General features: G+C 41.5%; 1 protein-coding gene across 7 annotated transcripts in view; it reads left to right on the forward strand.

Moving 5' to 3' along the window:
• lpp (LIM domain containing preferred translocation partner in lipoma) overlaps positions 1-19,257 on the forward strand; it is a 163,322-nt gene that overhangs the window by 65,381 nt on the left and 78,684 nt on the right. For all 7 annotated transcript variants that reach the window (XM_080770855.1, XM_080770857.1, XM_080770859.1 and 4 more), the window contains 2 exons: positions 10,776-10,879; positions 15,046-15,168. In XM_080770855.1, coding sequence (XP_080626981.1) covers positions 10,776-10,879; positions 15,046-15,168 — 227 coding nt within the window. The remainder of the gene's footprint in view (positions 1-10,775; positions 10,880-15,045; positions 15,169-19,257) is intronic.

The raw sequence follows: 19,257 nt of genomic DNA on the forward strand, positions 1-19,257 counted from the left end.
TCCTGCATATACTGTATGGGCATACATGTATCCGACCGACTTGACACCGGGCAATGCACGCACGAGTTTGAAGTTGATCGGACGGTTCTCTAAATACATGAACTACAGCACACACACAGCCAGACGGACAAAGATGATCGGTTCCATATGGCATAGCGGTCAGGTCAGTCAGTGGTTCTGGATTTCCATAGTGCATAACTGCATATGCCTTTTATATGGACATATTGGCGGTTCTGGACCAATGCCTACTGACTCGATGCCGGGCACGGCACTCCTTCGGGTCATCAGAGTTTTAAGTCGGTTGGTCAGACCGTACGGTTCTCGAGATATTCTGAAAATTAACCCATTTATGATGGGAACCCCTTTTGGGTTTTTTTCCCCTTCAAGACGGCAACCTATTTTTTGGTTCTTGTTGCTATGTACAGTACAGTGTACAGTACTGTATATAGCAACATTATATATATTTTTAAAGTTATTCAGAAAAACTGTTTTTAGAATCAGCCTCAGTCTTAAACACTGACCAGGTCAATTTGAGTAAATAAACTCATAGTTTTACTCTTCATTTCTGAGATAATTAGGCTTCCATTTCATTCATCACAGTATAATTTCCAAAGTAATATATTGAACTGGATGTCATTGAAATGGGACGGTGTCGTTGAATAAATTAAATAATACAGGCGTTACTGTGGTTAAATCACTCATTCAGTGTAGCACATTCCATGTTTACCCCGGTGCTGCTTCCACTATGACAGTAATTACATGGAAAATAAGTATGTTTAACATAGTGTGTTGAAACATTTATCAAGACTCAATTGAGGTCAATGCATCCTACTGACATACGGAGAGAGGAAGCAATCTAAATGAACCAGTGTGTTCTTTTCCTTAATCCCATGAACCCTAGCATCCACAAATCCTACAAAACAAACAAAAAACATCTGTATTTTTCACCAATACAAACAAAAGTACTGCTTTGCTCCTTTTGATGATGATAAGTGTTTTTTTCTTAGCCTATTAAATAATAGGAACATGTCAAACTAGGGATGTCCCTATCACATTTTTTTGCTCCCGATCCAATTCCGATCATTTGCTTTTGAGACATACCGATCTTTCCCGATCCGATCTTTATATTTTTTATTATGCCATATCACAATAGCAAATATGCTAATGTATGTCACGTGTATAGTCTGTTGTGTTGTTTATTTACTTTCAAAGGGAAAAACTACCCAACATCACTTAAACGGCTACTAATTGCGACCATAGGTCGCGTTTACTATGAAAACCTGCATTTCCAGTCAGTCAGTGCCACACCACGTCACACCACGTCATGAAAGGGACCGGTTCTGACATTTCATATGTTGATCTGACCTCATCAAAGTCTGTTTTTTAGAATGGCCAGTGGATGAAGTCAATATGACAATTGAGCATGACGAATAACCAATTTATTCTGTCTGACCCCTCCTCGAAAAGGCCCTTTTGTCCTGACCACTTATATTATCCATGACTCAATTCTTGCCACTGTCTCTGATTGTCTTTAATGCTTCAAAGTTCAAAGCAATCACTTCAATATAGAAAGTAGACAAAAGTACAGAGATGGCCATGGAAATAGTAACAATTTTACGCTTGACTTGAAGTCATTAGTTACAAATTGCTTCATCTAAATACTATGACTTCCCAGTCACAGTTTTTACAAAATGTCATTGCTTATATATACATCTTTCTTTGAGATTTACATTAGACAATAAAAAATCCGATCTTGTCTCCCTGATTCCGATCTTTTGAAAATCATGTGATCGGAGCCGATTTCCGATCACCCTGTCCATTCGGACAACCTATATGTAAAACCAACTCCAGTGTTACACTGTTGAGAGTGGATGGGGCCTCATGAGCAGATCATCAGAGGTCCTGTTTTTATCGTTTGTTTTACATCAAACTATTCTGCCTCGTATAACCAAGGGTTCATGAACTTCATGTTGAAATCGGGGACACTGCACTTTGCCGTGGTGCCTGCCTGTCCTTAGTCCGCTCGAGGCCTGTATGAGACAGAGGAAGGCTGGAGAAGCTGGAGCCTGATGTGGATGGGCGCTGAATGGTTAGCGGGGCCTATGTGGGCTGCGGAGGTCTCAGCAGAAAACTGCCCTGATTAAACACACAGCGGAATGATATGACAGACGGGCACATTACTGGAGGTCTTAGACAGAGTCAGAGACCTCACAGACCTCACTTTACCCCAGATCACATTTGCGACACACCCAAGGGTTTAAGTTGCTCTGCACAGTGCAAGTAAGAAGATGGTCAGACAAGTCTGCTTTATGGAAATGAACTGTCGCATAGTGCGTTAAACGTTACATGGTTCTTTTGTGCAGCTGTTTGAAAGTTTTTTTGCTTTTTGTTTTGCTTAATGTAATGTATGTTTGAGGGAATATGAGAAAGAAATGATCATCATACTGCCTTTAGACTACCGGTATTAATTATTATTATACTGCTTGTTTTTTAACTTAGTAGTATAGGATGCCAGGTCAACAAATTAACCTGGCATCTGCCATATTTTTGTACTTTACTCGAAATTGTATAAATGCTTTTATGTTATTGCATTTCCATGCAGCTGTCTGCATAAATCAACATGCTCAGCTCAGTGCACTCAGAGATGAAGTCTGTCTTTGTAAACTACCCTCTGAGAACAGGTTGTAAAACATCATGTCAAGAACAGAGGTCAGAAATTGGCAAAATGTTTTAAAAATACCTAAAATAGCAGATCTACAAGCTCACAACACATAGCATTGCGATGCGTTGTGATATTGCTTCACTTTACTCATTCAATTCACTGTTAGTAGTTTTGTCAATTGCGGAAAACATCTCAAACTAATATTTTTATTTTTATTATTCTTTGATTTATTCCTTCCATAAATGTATCAATTTACGTGATGGTCTGGTAAAGTCTGACCACTAATTAAGTTGAGATTATTTTATTAGGAGCCGTAGGTAGATTTGGGTTGCAGTAGACAAGCCTTTATACATTATACAAACGACACAATAAGACAAACTGCTAAATCAGGATGTAAAAGCTACTAAAATAATCACTAGAATGAGGTAAAATGCGGGAAGAATAAGCAGATGTTTCTGTAGCATCTTTGCAATGTTTGTGTTTGTGAATGATGGCTGCTGGAACAAAGCTATTTTTATAACGCTTTGTTCTACACGTTGTGGGACTCTATACCTCCGTCCAGAAGGAAGGATCTGTAATTCACTGTGCAAGTGTTGAGAATCATCATTGTGGGCTCGCTAAGGCGAGCACACATTTAAAATAGCACTGGTTATCGGCTGTGTCTGGTGTACGGGGACACTGGGTTAAGCTGTGACTCATCACTCAGCTTACTAGACCATTTAACAATTTGATTCAGAGAGTTTCTGTTCTTTAAAGATAGGTTTCCAAACCATGACACCAAAGAAAAAGAAAAATCAATTCAATAAAAACATGATAGAATAATGTCATCATTGTTTTGTCAGTGTGGAAATATGATAGTTTCCTCAAACAACGCTGGTGCCACTTTTTATTGCACACAGCTTCACAATTTGCTTCAAAGTTTTGATAGTTTTTTATCAAGGAACAGTCTCACTGAAGGTCAAACAAGTGGCAGAGCCGCTGCTTCAGATATAACTTTCCATACTCCCAAACTTCCCAGAAAACCCACTAATTGTTCGCCCTGAGCAATCAAAAAGTGTCGAACATCTGCATAAGCTGTTTTTATTCCTCCCTGCTTGACTGCCCAGAAGCAAACTGACTACCGGTTGTTATGTCAAGAGTCTCCGCACGGGTGTCACCAAGAGAATTTACAGGAAACCCACCAATGAGAGTCTCAGTGTCCCCATAGAAACCACCGGCTTATGCTGTGAGCGCACACAAAGGCTACTTTCATCTAAGTAGAGCATACAGACCTCAATCACTAAATGTATATTTTGTGTGCAGTGCTTAAAACGACACGCAAGTGAATCTTGGGAGTTTTCTTCTTCTTTTGTTGGGGGGGAGGGTAAAATCCTGAGTCGCTCACTTCACTTTTTGTTTCTTCATCCTTCATCCTAAATGTTATAATAGCGGAAATTGGTGATAATAATTGCTCAAATTTATATACCGGTATGGCCTTTCAAGTACCCAAAGTTGCTTTACATAAAAGAATGGGACATTTTTAAATAAATAACAAGAGAGCTTGTACATGAGCAATTTCGCAATTATTTGAAATCTGTTAAATATTTGAATGTATTCCCGATATACAGTATGTATATTATAACAGCATGCCCAAAATATGCGCAGCCGGGTTGAAAGCAGTTAAACATGTGCTATTTTTAGCATGATAATATGCCACTTTGAAAGCAACGTTAGTTCCCGTTTTTAGACACTAGAAGTATGTCAAATGCCCATGTCAAAACAGGCCCCTGTGTCCTCGGATGACCCCCCCAGTACCCCACCTGCCCTTTGACATTTGGTGGTGTAGAATAGCAAATTGTAACATTACCATTGCTACTTGGCATGCCTGTGAGCTGTGGCGGGGAGAAACTCTCATGTGATGAAACTCTGTCTTACTTCACTCAGCAGCAGCAGTAGTGAGTGAGTGACCCATGTTTGCCGCAGCATGCTGCTGTCTTGAGTTCTTCTCAGCGAGAAATGTCATTGAATTTGAAACCTACTGTATAGGCTTGACCAAAAATATACTACTGTAAGTAAGTTGTAATGTGGTTATGATAATTTTTTTAATAAAAAAGATCAAAGAGGCTACATTTCTCAAATGGAAATGCATTTTACCAGTCTTACCAGAAACAAGGATAAAACTTCCCCAACAGCCATAAAAATGAATGAACCAGAGGGCATATCAAAAGCAGAGGCATGGATCCAAAGCCCCCCCCCCCCCCCTCCAGGAAATGTAACCCTGAGCTTGTCCCATAACCTTTACAAAATAATCTGCATTCGCCCCCACTCCACCTGATACACTGATGAATGGGGGATTGTATTTTTTTATAAAAAGCCTGACTTGGAATGTATTTTTTAAACCATACACCTCGCAGAAGCATTTGTTTCTCTGGTTTCACAGCATAATGTAATCCTTCTTTTATTCGGTTAAAACTCTGTCCCGTAGAAATCCTGCTTAAACTGGCAGAAGCCAATTTGGTCTGCTCCTTTACACTTTAAAACAAGCATTTCTCCAAAGACCTCAGAATCCATCCCTTGCATTTCCAACCAAATGAAGTCATAAATCAGTCTTCTATACATATCACTGCTAATTAAGAGCAGAGCTGAGCAGCTCTCCTCGAGCGGAAGGTGGAATAAAACTGCTCCATAATTATGTCAAAACAATGTGTGCGCAACCTCTCTGCCACAGCACATTTGGAATGGGCCGTGGATAGATAAAACATGCAGAATGACACGCTGGTCTTAAAGCACTTCATCCATTGTCTAGAAGGGATTATAGGGGGTTTTATTTGCCACTGAATATGAATAAAGTATAGTCATTAGTTACTCACATCCTAAACAGTGACTTTGTTGTAAGCAGCATGGATTGATTTTGATTGCAGACTCATGGTTACAGATTTGGGGGGGGGGGAAAGTGCAAAATAAAGATTTTGTCCCAACTTTATTTTTACGGGTCCAGGACCTACTGCCTATGCAACAAGAACGTTCTGCGCAACAGGCCACCTCAGGAGGACCTTGTTGGAGACTTGCATGCCAGAATAGCTGTCTGGCGTCACATGACTTATGTGGACCCCCATTGTCACGTGGCGCCCTGCATACATTTTTGTCTCCTGCTGCACGCGTACAAGGCTAGAGACACCGGTGTCTCTCTCTCAGTCTCTCTCCGCTTTCGGCTGTAATAAATCAGGTTCTCATGGGCAATATAATCTATTCACCGAGCACTCAAACACACTCGCAAACAACACGTGGTTCTTTTCAGCGATGAGAGTAAACTGACACCCTGGTTTTGAGGTTTCTTGTGCTGAAAACAGTCCCCCAACACTCTGAGCTTCTCTATGCTCTATCAGGGTAGGGGACAGCCGTGTAGCTAGCCAAACGTTGTCCCCAGTATGTCCTGACCTAAAAGATCAGATGGACCATGATTTTGTATACAGTATAATGCAGATATTGCACATATGTTCACATGATATAGCATATTATGCTCAAACCTCATCATACACATTAAACCCTGCTAATCCACAGAAATTGCATAATGAGGATAGAAAAATCCTCACAGAACACTGCCATCTGTAACACTGAGATGACTATTGGTACATTTGAACTCTTGAATGATTTAAAACCCACTTTTATACTTTGAGTTTGAGATATGACAATGTCATGCAAAACTAACAAAAAGCCAATTTTATCTGCAGGATGCTAGACGTCTATATGTGGGTCTCTACAGTATGTCTATAAACTAATCTCACAAAGCGTTAGATTGATCAGCGTCACATTCCTCGTGCACACTTTCAGTAGGCCACAGAAGTACGTCAGAAACATTGAGCTTTGATCTATCAAGAAAGTCAATGGATCTCTGATTGGGCTGAAGCCTTGTCAGGAATTTTGAGTCATACTGTACGTCATAGATATGTCAAGACGAGTGACCAACGTGATAGGCTGGCCATTTGAAGTCTGAGATACACACTGGAGCGGGAGCCACACAGTTTGCATGTTCACGTTTGCAAGATCCACTTGTTTTTTCCGCCTATAATGACATGCGCAAAATAGGAACTCCAGGTTGAAAATGGTTAATCAGAATGGTAAATGTAGCCCCATATACGGCTAACTTTGATGTAATCACAAATCACAAATCTTGTCACATGTACTAGAGTACTTGAATGTGTATTTGACACTTAACTTGAGAAACAATATTTAATCTGGCTAACTGTTATCGCAGCTGGATCCATCTCCACTCCTTTATCACTCACCCTAACAACACTCCAGCTCCCGATAACCAATTATACCTCTTATAGCCCTCTCAAATAACTTTAATTACTGATTAGGATTCCTTGTTCACAAAGAAGCTACTTAAAAGTAATTGCTCAATAAAAAGAAGGGAAGTTGTGTTATTAAGTAGGTGTTCTCGCTGCGTCTCTCATTAGCGCTCACTTGGACCCTTCGTCTCTCCATCGTCGCAAAATGGGGATGGTTTCATTCATGTCACAGAGACTGTCCTCACTCAGCCCCACTCAGATTGGTTCAGAGTAGACTGTGACACTGACTAAATCTTTATTTATAGTCCATAGTATGACGTTTCGCTTGCTGACAAGAACTGACCTTCAAGCTAACAACGCAGCGATCGACTCGCATTAGTGTGAAGATCAGTTCTTTTGGGCAAGCAACGGCATCGTGCAGGAGTATCATACGGTCCTTAATTGCACTTGGTTGCATGTGGCTGTCGTGCACCTAAAATAACAGATTTACAAGCTCACATGTCGTGCTGTGACTGCATTGGTGAGACTGATGGGATTGTTGAAGCCTTTGTAATAGTACAGTATGTGCATCCAGGACTTTTAATTATACAGGTTTATTTTGGTCTCGTCATAGTCATAGACTTACAATAGAAAGAGAATAATTATTGTTAAAAGTAAAATAATAAATAATTAATAATATAAAATAATTGTGAGAGAGGAAACAATTGTAGGATAAAATATGTGAGTTGTAAAAGAAACCTTTGGTTTTTATTCACTGTATGAATAGACTGTTAACGATAACGACTCTTCTGAGGGAGAAGGACCTGCTTCATGCTGATTCAATATAATCAGCATGTAACAAGTTCAAAGACTTTAAAATGTGCTCTTTCAGCTCACAGTGTCACCATTGCAATATCGGATTAGAGCATTGGAAATCACTGGTGAGGCTGTGGATAAAGGTGTATTTTAGTAGACTCAACATTGTGGATTCATTTTGGCTGGACATTGGCCAGCCTAGAACAGTCATTGACCCTTACAGCTTGACAGATTAAGTGATGCAACATGGACATATTGGTCTGCAAATACAGCCCGCTATGTGGAGGATCATTTTCTGACTAAAGCTTCCCCAAGCATTTCATGATGTATTCATTTCCAATCACTTTTAAGAAATTCCTCTCGCCATCCCAATTTCAGAAAATTTCTCAAATGTGTCCAGGTTTCATGATCATCATTTCATTGGATGCTGTACATTTACATAGGAGAGTAGGAGACCCAACACTGAACCCTGTGCGCTGTCAGATTACTCATCACAACCTTGAACTAGATTGACCAGGGCAGGGCAGGTCAAGTTGTGGCCTAATGGTGGCGCTATAATAGGCCAATGTGAAAAGGGTGGGATATATTCCTCAGCCTAGTAGGATAGTCTGTGAAAGATTTCACACAAATTGCACGCTGCGTTCATGATTTGAGAGTGCTGCACTGTTGCCTGCTAATGAGAGAGAGAGGGGGGGGGGGGGGGGAGTTGCACCACTCAGTTCACACGGGTGTGATTATTTTGGATGTCTGAACATTTTGTAAAATCAGACCCATCTGAAGTGAGTGGTACTGTACTGTACTGTACTGTACTGTACTGTACTGTACTGTACTGTACTGTACTGTACTGTACTGTACTGTATACTGTAGTGTGTGTGTGCGTGCATGCATGCTCTACTGGCCACTTTAGGTGTTGCAGCTACGTACACATACATGTATACGTACACACACAGCGCTGCATAGGAGTGGCTAGCACTACTGTGTAACTTTACCTCTTGACAGTTGGCAGCACACATAAATAACCGTTTTTTGGATGGGGTGTTAATGTTTATTATAAAACCTTGTCTTGCCTCTATTGTCAGTATTTATACTGTATGTAGCGCTAATGATGCATGAACTGTGTCCTGTTCTAAAAATAGCAAGACTGTGTATTGTTACTGAGATTTCTTGGGCAAGTGTGCAGGAGGAAAATATATAAATTATTCCTTGACAGCTTGTCTTTGGTGGCACTGGCAAAAGTGATTCATAGCAGACATTTTCCAGGGTCAGTCAAGACTTGTTGAAAGGTGATAATTTTTAGAAAATGCAGCATAGGGGAGAGGCACATTCACATTAGCTGAATCAACTTGTATTTCTCAATCACATGATAAATGGATTTTATATACCGGTATGTATTCCCATGCTTTTTTTTGTCCTTGCCTAATGTAAATCGCCCTGGATTAAGAGCGTCTGCTAAATGCCTAAATTGTAAATTGTAATCACATGAATAAGAGATGATTAAGAGGGACTGTTTATGAATTTTGCAAAATCCTTGCCGACATTCCTCCCAATGTGGTCCCACAAGCCACTCTTTGCTCTTACCCTGTCAGCTGTTGCAATTAGAAGCCTGCACACAGTTACACTAATGGTTCTACAGTGACGCAGACTTAATGTCCACAGGCCTTCATGGCCCCGGGCCTTGATGGTGACCGACCTCTGATGTGGCAGCTACGTTCCTTAAGCAGAATTTCTTAATGCCCCCGTACGGCCCCCCTGACTCCCGCTTTCCACCGCTCCAACATTACTGTACGACCTGTTCAATAAAACATGCCTCTTTGAAACATTTACCACGTACCATGTTTCCTGAAATGATGAGTCCAAAACAACTTTGATGTTAGAGAGAGCCATACACGAAACGTAATGTTTTAATTTTGTGTCGGCTACAACGTAAGAGTACAAGTGACTTTCATTATGGGAAGAGGGGGATATGAGATGGAGTGTGAGTGATCGGGCGGGGGAGGGGGGTTCGAGTCGAGGGGAGAGACTCACTGTTGAGCAGCAGATTATATTTTCTTTCCCACTGGTTACACTGCAGAGTTTTAGCGGAGGTCATGAGGTTATTGTATAAACAATTCACATGAAGCCTACATGTGCCCAGAGGGGATGTTTAATGCCACGCTCACAGTTTCTGAGATGTTGTAATGTGCACGATGTGGACATGTGTCCCATTTCAAGCTAACTGTGCCACACACTGCTGTGTTGTTGTTGATTCTTTCAGCAACTCAACAACTGTGCTTAATTAATTTGGTCAGAAGACTTGGAGAAGCTAAATTGATGACATCAATTAGATTTGAATGAAAACAGATAAAAAGCCATGGAAAGCAAATGGAATCTGTAAACAGGACTCATCACAGTCTTGGCCTTGGAACAAATTCCCATTATGTCTCTTAAAAGCCTTTAATTTTCAAAGCCCATGTCTGGTTCTGTACATACAAGTACACGGTTAAATGATTCAGTCCTACTCCTTGCGCAGAGAGAAGCCAAATCAGAATCTAATTTGGCACATAACGCCTTATCCCATCTGAGACATGCTTTTGGATGCAATCCTTGTACTGTTTTAGAACCCCAAATTTGGCTTGTTTGTATTCTCTCATGATAGGACAAACATGTATATAGTTTGTAGTACACAACATTTATATTTCCAATTTCAAGAAAACAACACAAGTCACGACACATGCTTACTACAGGGTCCAGTCAGTGTACGACTAGAAGGTTTAAGTTAACCAAGTTGTTTATGATGAAGTGTCGAGCCATCAGAGTGGGACGACGAGTCATTTCGACGGTGTTATACGACAGAAAATAGCCGGTCTACAAGCTCATAACGTGTGATCTTGAAGATCAGCTACTTTCGGTGTGCAACACTGGCATGTATCAATGTGCAACTCAGGCTTTTAATATTACTTTTCCTCATTGTGTGTGTGTGTGTGTGTGTGTGTGTGTGTGTGTGTGTGTGTGTGTGTGTGTGTGTGTGTGTGTGTGTGTGTGTGTGTGTGTGTGTGCTCTCATCACAGTAGACTACCCTCTTCCTCCGCCTCCCGCTGAAGATCCGACAAGTCTTCCATCGCCCCCGGGCACCTTCCCTGCTCCACCACCAATGAACTCATATGAATTTCAGGTGAGATGTCTTTTTATAACATCATATTGTGATCGTGACTCACACTTTATGCGGCACAGCACGGGTACCGCTACGCAGCGTTCAAATAACACAGCTGTGTGTCCTCAGAGGAGTCCCAACAGATTCTAAAAAGAGGATATATCTCCTGAGAATAACTCGGCTCAGACACCCCAAATGAGGGTACTAGACATCCCCCAGTAGGCTACATTTGGGGACAGACAGCCGTTGTGGTTGGAAACATTAAAGGCTGACATCTATTGGTGGAGCACGGTCACTGTCTCTGGATGGCTGGTCCTATTACCCACAGACATGTTGGACCCTCCAGGGTGTATCTGCCCCTACTAGTGATCCATCTGACTGACGCTTCCAGTTGACCTCTTGATGCTCACTCACCGCCTCCGATTTCCCAGTCAAGATACTCAACTTGAAACATTTTGCAGTAAAAAATAGACATAGGAATAAAGAATAGATAAGGACACAAAGGAAACAAATACAGACAAGACACGGTGTCAAATATATACAGTAAGCGAGTTTTCTTTCCTAGGGTGTTTTTTTCTTCTTTTTTTTATGGCTTGTGATTGGTTGTCAGTGGAGTAGGGAGAGCTGGGCTGTGTTTTGGACCACACACAAGTACTTGTGTGCGGTCCAAAACATTATGCCTAAACCTAACCTTAACCCTAACCCTAACCTCACAAAACTATGCCTAAACCTAACCTTAACCTAACCCTAACCTCACAAAAACTATGCCTAAACCTAACCTAAACCCAAGTCTGGAGTTGTTGTAAAAATAGTAGTATCAGCTGGATTTGAACTTGTGATGTAAGGATTCGAAGGCGAACACCTAGACCACCAGACCAGCGAGGTGGCTGTCAAAGCAAGGTTCTGTGTCTATATTACAGTGTGAGTAAGCCCCGCCCGCGCATGCCCACGCGGGCGTTCATTATCATCTAGTACTACTAGTAGTAGCCGGCGATGTAAACCAAGCGCTCCCTACCGCAGCAACCACAACAAAACTTGCATACAGTAAGGGGCATGGTCAAATTAGAAAATAGAAGAGGCAGTATATCACATTCTCTTGTGCAAGTAAAGACAACACTTAGCAGCAAGTCTCAGATCAGTATCAAATAGTTTCAGTGTGTGCCAGACAGTAGTACAGTAACAATGGAGTGTATTCAACATAAAGTGGCAGTACCTGTGCTTGTCGCTCTGTGTTTCTAAGAGTGACATAGCAACAGGGAACTTTCGCATTTGATCTGACAAATGTTCTATATCGTTTTATGAGACAGCATAACACCAAGGAAAAAAGGCTATACTGTATGTAATTAACATAACAGTTAATAACAAGAGAGCTATAACTGTAATGTTTTATATACCGGTAATTGAAAACAAATGTCAATAAATATATAAACAGTTAATTGTAAATGTAATTTTGTTTTATTAACACACACACACACACACACACACACACACACACACACACACACACTGACAAAACCTTTTTCCCCCCTGTAAGGCCTTATTATAGCCGTATATTGTGTTGTGAGTTTGTAGATCTGCTATTTTCAAAAATCTTTGAACCTATTATGACATGCCCAAAATAGGGATGCTAGCTCTACCATGGTTAGATGAGCAGTAATTGTTCCGGTTCACCACATCCTTGGTGAATAAAAATGCAATGATAAATCTCTCATGTCTGCGCTTAAGCAAAACTAACGAGAGGAAGAGGTCTGTACATCCAAGCAAATATGAATAAGCAAATATGAATTTAGCCAGACTACGGGTATATTTATATACTTCCTGTAATTGAACATGGTAACATACTGTAAATGGGGGATGCAGGGAGAGTGCTTTCAGCATCCTTCCACATTCACTTAACAGTGGTTGACAAAGTATTCAACCCAGTACTTGAGTTAAAGTATAGATACTCCTGGTCAAATATTACTCAACTACCAAGTGAATTCAAATTTGTACCCTAGTTGAAGTACTGGAGTACTTGCTTAATACAATGGGGTTATGGGAGTACAAATACCCAAGTAAAGTACAGATAATAAAACAAAATGACTTAATTACAGTACTCAAGTGAATGTACTTACTGTCCACCACTGACTTGCAACCTTGAGTTGTCGAGTTCTGCCAGAATGTTTCTCCACAAAGGCTAGTGAAGTTCAATTTATGGACTTATATAATGAAATTAAGAGCATCATTACTTTGAAATGTACTTCATTGTTTCGGTTCATAATTTTCTTCCCGGCTATTGTGTTGGCTTCTGAGTCACCCTGGGAACAAAGCTTAATTCCTTAATAAGTCCAGAGTATCTTAATTACTATATGTGTCCTGCTGCCAGTTCAAACATCTCGCTCAGGCGCCATTCAACCGAATTGCTTGATATACAATCGAAATGTCTTTGTACCTTCTTCCTTGTATCAATAGGGAAATTACACATACTGAATGTCAGTGAGCTGCTCGTACTGTTCTGGTCCATGGCTTTGACATCACTTGTCTTTCTGACCCTTTTTTGTTGCTGACGATCAAGTGTGTACAACAACACGCAGTCACGCACATTGAAGAAAAACAAATGAATAAATGGAAGGAACCATATTTTTTGGCTGCACTTACTACTCACTATATTGTCCAGATTAACCATCCCTGCACGGAACATTGCAATTCATCAAAGGCGATATGCGGTTGGAGTCGGGGAATGCGTCGCTTTTTATCTTTCTCGTCATAACTGTTAAAAAGAGATTGCCTGTTTCCTTTTTGATTTGAAACAAGCCATTAGTGTTTTTCCTTGTTTATCCTCCTATGCTCACGATTGCCTCAGATGTTTGAAGCTGCAGCCACACTCCAAATGGAGGCAAACGGTGCCTGTAATGGGTTGTGACAGGTAATCCAAACACATAACGTTAGGATGAGAGGCAGTCACTGATCCAACCAATTCCAAAAGCCCCTACAGGCAATTGCAAGAAGTCTGGCTGCAGTTGCAGCATAGTTCAGGAGACTAAAAAGAAAGTAGAAATGTTTTAGTACAGTAGTACTACCACTTTGTTTACTGTTTTTTATCTATGAAAAGATTGTGTCCTATTGTTCCTTGAAATTACACTGTGTTTTATTTGAACATTGAGATAAATATGTGAGTGAGCCAGCTCTTAGAGCAGCATTGTTATTTTAGTATTCACAAGCTCACATTGACAATAAGTCAGAGTGAATACTGGCCTGTTGTCCTTCCCTTTACACCTGATTTGTACTTACCGTTGTGCATGGGTGTAACAAACCAAAAGTAGCCAATCTACAAGATCTTGTAGAGCAGCTGTTAATGGTCTTTAGTTTCTACATGTGAGCCACAATACTGAACTGGGATATGCATTTTACAATATAACAATTTAGATGCAAGTTGTAGAGAATTCATGTTTGTGTGTGGATGTAAACGTGATGAATAACGCATGAGGAATGAGCTACTGTAAATCCAAGTGCCCTGAAAAGCCGGAGGTGAATAGTGCACTGCATTAGGAGAGTTGTCCTTCTGACAATATAGTTGCCTCTTATAGCTCGCCGCACTTTTCCTCCAAGAGTCTCTGCTATTGATGTGTGGCTTTCAACAGGATTGTGTAAGGTCAAGGTGAAACGAGCTTGCAGATAAATTGTATTCCGACATGTAGGCTAAGTAGCGTGAAAACTGGATAGTGTAGGGCAGGAGAGAAGGTAATGTCAGTCGCTACAGCACAAATCCAAAGAGGTATACTATCCATCCATTTGAAGGATTAATAAGTCTCGTCCTTAAGGCTCATTTCCGCTTTGTTGAACGACTGTGATGAAAATGACTGTGATGAAAATTACGTAGCTCACTAGAAGTCATGTCAATTAAGCCTTGGCCATACTGTATATACCTATATACTTAAACATATGCTATTTTCCTGATTCTGTATTTTAGTAGAATCAACAGTTTAAAATCTCTGCTAGTTTTCATACCGTACTGAAATGAACGGAATCCAATGGCTTCCTCAAAAATCTAAAAACCACACTACGTTTTGGATTATGGTCGGTAGTAATCTCAAGTATACGGTCAGTCGTAGTCAATGGGCTATTCTTCATGCCAACCCAATGTATGATTCTTTAATTGTTCACAGATTTTTGGCCATTTCACACATGTCTATGCATGATGATTGCAGATGAAAGGACCTGAAAAGACCCTGGAAGAGAGACGCTCCAGCCTGGACGCCGAGATTGACTCTCTCACCAGCATCCTGGCAGACCTGGAGAGCAGCTCACCCTACAAGCCACGGACCACACAGGTGCTAACATTTAACTCTCTAATTCACAGTGGCTGTAGCTGAGTGGGTAGAGAGCCCGTATGGGAATCGGAAGTTCGCCAGTTCGACCCGTGGCTCGAGCAGTATACATGTTGAAGTATCCCTGAGCAAGACTCTTAACCCATAACAACTCCCCATATGCAGTCATCTTAGCATAAACATTCCCACTGCTAAATTTCATTGGTTCAGCAGAGGAACTGGACACACACAACACCTTTATGTGTGTTTCCGGGTCAAATCTGATGCTGAGCCAATCAAATGAAGCTACGAGAAACTGACCCGGACAGGAAATGTTTATGCCATCTTCTGGAAAACAGAACTACATTAATGCACACAGCCTATTGTTTCCTCTAGAATGATTGGGGGAGACGGGGTGCTTGTTTTTGTTACCTCAATATGGCAGGCACACTGACAGCGAGGCCTTGAGGCTCGCAAGTAGCCCCAAGCCAAGTGTGTGTGAGTAGCCACGGCAAGCATCTGATGACTGTGCACACACACACACACACACACACATTAACGAGCGCACCATCCCAGTTGGCAAGCTGTTGTGGACGGAATCCTTTATCACATGAAGGAAAACGAGCACTCCCCCCACCCCTTCTCAGCCAATCACAAGCCGAGTTCTCCCCAACCATACAAAGGAAAACTATATTGCCCCCAGGGACCAGTACATACTCCTTTACTATTAAACATATAGATTTTGATCAAGAACAGATGTACGGTTAAAAAACACCTAATGGTGGGATTTAGTCATGTTTATACTGGGGGTGCCGGGTGGGATTTCACAGGGTGAAAACGACAAGCCAACCCAAAAGCTGTAATTGAGGTTTGGACACTATGAAAATGATAATGATATACTGTCTGTAAGTTCACAGCAAACAGTGCAGTGTGTCTCACTTTCTGTCTTGACCTATATCGATATTGATATCCAATGATATTAAGAGCAACTTAGAAAAAGTCAAAGCCTTGGGCAGTAAACTAAATTGTTTGACACACAATGAATGTAGGACAGACACAAAAAAATAAAAACTTAACCAATTGTGTTTGCTCCAAGGGGCTTTTATTTCAACACTCTGCCAATCATATCTCCTGAGAGATATTCTGCCACTATTACCCGAGAGGTTCTGCCCTACTATGATCATGGACATAATGGTTATATGGGCTCTCTCACTGGAAATGCCAATGAACGGTCCTCTCCAAGCACCCAAGACACATTGGAAGGTCCTCTCAAAGCACCCAACTATTAGTACCAGTAGGGGTGCTGTTGTGCCAGAAACAGAGAGAGAGATAGTGCTGCACTGTTGCCTGCTAATGAGAGGGAGAGAGAGAGACAGAGAGAGAGGAGGAGGAGGGGGGAGGAGGGGGGGGAGTTGCACCACTCAGTTCACACTGGTGTGATTTTTCTAGTTACACTGGAAAATCCTGAATGTTAATTTAACTCAGTGACCAAGAATTTGTGTCTTTCCTATCGCTAACCTTTGCACAAGCAAAAGTAATACAAAGTTTGAGATTACTTCAATATTTTTCATTAATTGATATGCCAAGGTACACATATTATCCTCCATCTGCATTTATAGTCACTCCTTCGCTGTTCCCTGGGCCTTTTGTCAAACGATGCTTGGTGTGATAACCCACTTTGCACATCACTCACAACAGTCGACAGATCTGTACACACTCCAGGCCCTCTCTGTCAGACAAATGGAGTGCACAGTATGAAGTAATACTACTCTTCACTTCTCAGATTTTACAGAAGTGGTGAGTGAGGCACATAAACAGTCACTGATGTGTGTCAAAGAAACAAGGCTTTTTTGTTTGTTGCGAGCACACACTTACGTCCCTATACACCCCACTGGCTCAGCAACTCTCTCTCTCTCTAGATAGAGTGAGCCTCACAGAGAGTTAACTCACAAAAAGGGACATTTATTGCACCGCACAGTGGACAGACAGCGGATACAGATGGGGAGCATGAGAAGGATGTGGCTCAGAGATGATAGATCTACGGTAAAACGCAATAAGTGGAATGTGATGGACTGAGTGCTAGTTTGCTTTGCGCAGTGACAAGTGAAATACAATGGGCAATAAAATGGCTGTGCCGTGAGATAGGGACATGAATAACATAGCAGCCATGTCAAGCCATAGATAAAATGCCTCTTTGACCAATCACGTTGCTTGTCTAGGACTACCTGTTGTGCAATGCGCTGGTGTCTTCCCATCTCCAGATGTTCCACACAGTGCCAGCTGCAGTCAGCGCCGGGAGATTGAAGCTCCTCCTTGAGGCCTTGTCATTCTCACCACATGGGATCAAGCCTCAATGGAGTACAGGCTCCCATAGGGCCAGATGGTCCTGGCGTTGACTTCCTATACTGCCACAACTCTGCGAGAGTGACAACTGGCCAACTGGCTTAGCATGGTCAATGCATTCCCCTGTATTGTACTGTACTACTGTATAGTCCCACAAATTACATAGCTAAAGAGTAAAGCAGTGTGATTCCGATACGCCCAGAACAATACATCATCATATCATATCATATCATACTATAATTCAGCGAATGTCTGAATGTCTGTCTGAATGTCACTGACAGCGCGTTATCTCATCATTGACTGCACCAATCACTCCTAGTTTTCACACAGGCATTGACCATATGAATATGGAGGTCTTAACGGAGCCCTTTTTTCGATTTGACACATTAATGATTAATAATGAATTTAAAACAGCCGTTTACAGCCGTTTACAGCAGTTTATTCGTGGTCTATCTCCGACCGAGCCACACTATTAGCACACATCTCTCCATGCCAAAAAAAACCTGCACGCTCCCAGAAACCAGCTAGGCTACTTTTTACAGACAAAACTGTCATATTTACTGTACAAATACATCACCACACCATCCCACGGCAATGCGCCCGGGCGCAGTACCCCCTGTGGCCACAAGAGGGGGGCAAATATCTCACAACGGGTAAGGGCTAGTTTAAATAAAGTAGTAATAGAGAAATTAGTAAAAAGTAAAATACAAAATAGATACTAAACTCAGGCCTGACTGCACTTGGACTGACAGGGTTACAATACGAGTTGTCGTGGCACTGGAGCACGTCTGTTTTGATTCAGAGCCCAGATGAGAACCCCTGCTGGCATTCCCCTCCCCCTACCACCCCCCCCATACTATGTGTATTGTATATTGTACTGTATATACATGAGGATTCGTGCATACACAATCACTCATGCACTTACACAGCATGCACATACAGTACTGTACACATGCAGAGTCAGGCACACACCAGCAAATTCATTATTTAGTCTATGTTTCTGGGCCCATCTGCTGCTCAGGTGCCAGATATATTTTCCTAAATAAACTATAGAATAACAAAACAAAACTCTTGTTTGTGGGCAGTCTGGGTTAGAGGAGTTGGAAACCCTCTGTCAGTATGACATGAAATATTGATGCGTGCCTGGTCAGCTCTGCCAAAGCCAAGTCTACAAATGAGTGGGTGAGCTGCCATATCTGTGCTAACGCATGGTTCGCACTGTAACTTCCCACGCTGGGTCCCAAAACATTACACCGTTATTTAAATTTTTATTGAGAGTAGGAGCAAGCTGTTGGAGTTACAGCTCCGAGAACACTACAACTGTGTCTCAAGATATCTGTTGAAAACAATCTACTACTTGTTACTACTGTAGGTACCACAGTGTTTTTTCTTACAGCTCTCACTGTGTTGTCCCTGTATGTGGATATTTATTTGTATATTTTGTTGTATTACCAGATCATGTACACGCATGCATGCAAACCACATGCACACTATTACCTTTTTTTCCCAGCTGATGCTGATTCTAGCTGATTAACTCTGCATGACCCTGTTTCCTATCCAGTTGCTCCTGCTAGTCTTTGCTGGGCCTTCGCTAATGTATTCTTCTCCAACATAATGACAATCTTTGTGGAATTGTCCAGGTTTCATTCCACAGCATTGGCACAGCTGCCATGCTGCAAACTTCCTTCCGATCTATTGCACAAAGAGCAACGAGTTTTCACTGTGTGCGCCAATACAGCCGATGGCAACCGTCCAGGATCAATAGGCCAC

The sequence above is a fragment of the Protomyctophum bolini genome (genome assembly GCF_963924005.1).
Source record: "Protomyctophum bolini genome assembly, chromosome: 8".
Classification (NCBI taxonomy): Eukaryota; Metazoa; Chordata; class Actinopteri; order Myctophiformes; family Myctophidae; genus Protomyctophum; species Protomyctophum bolini.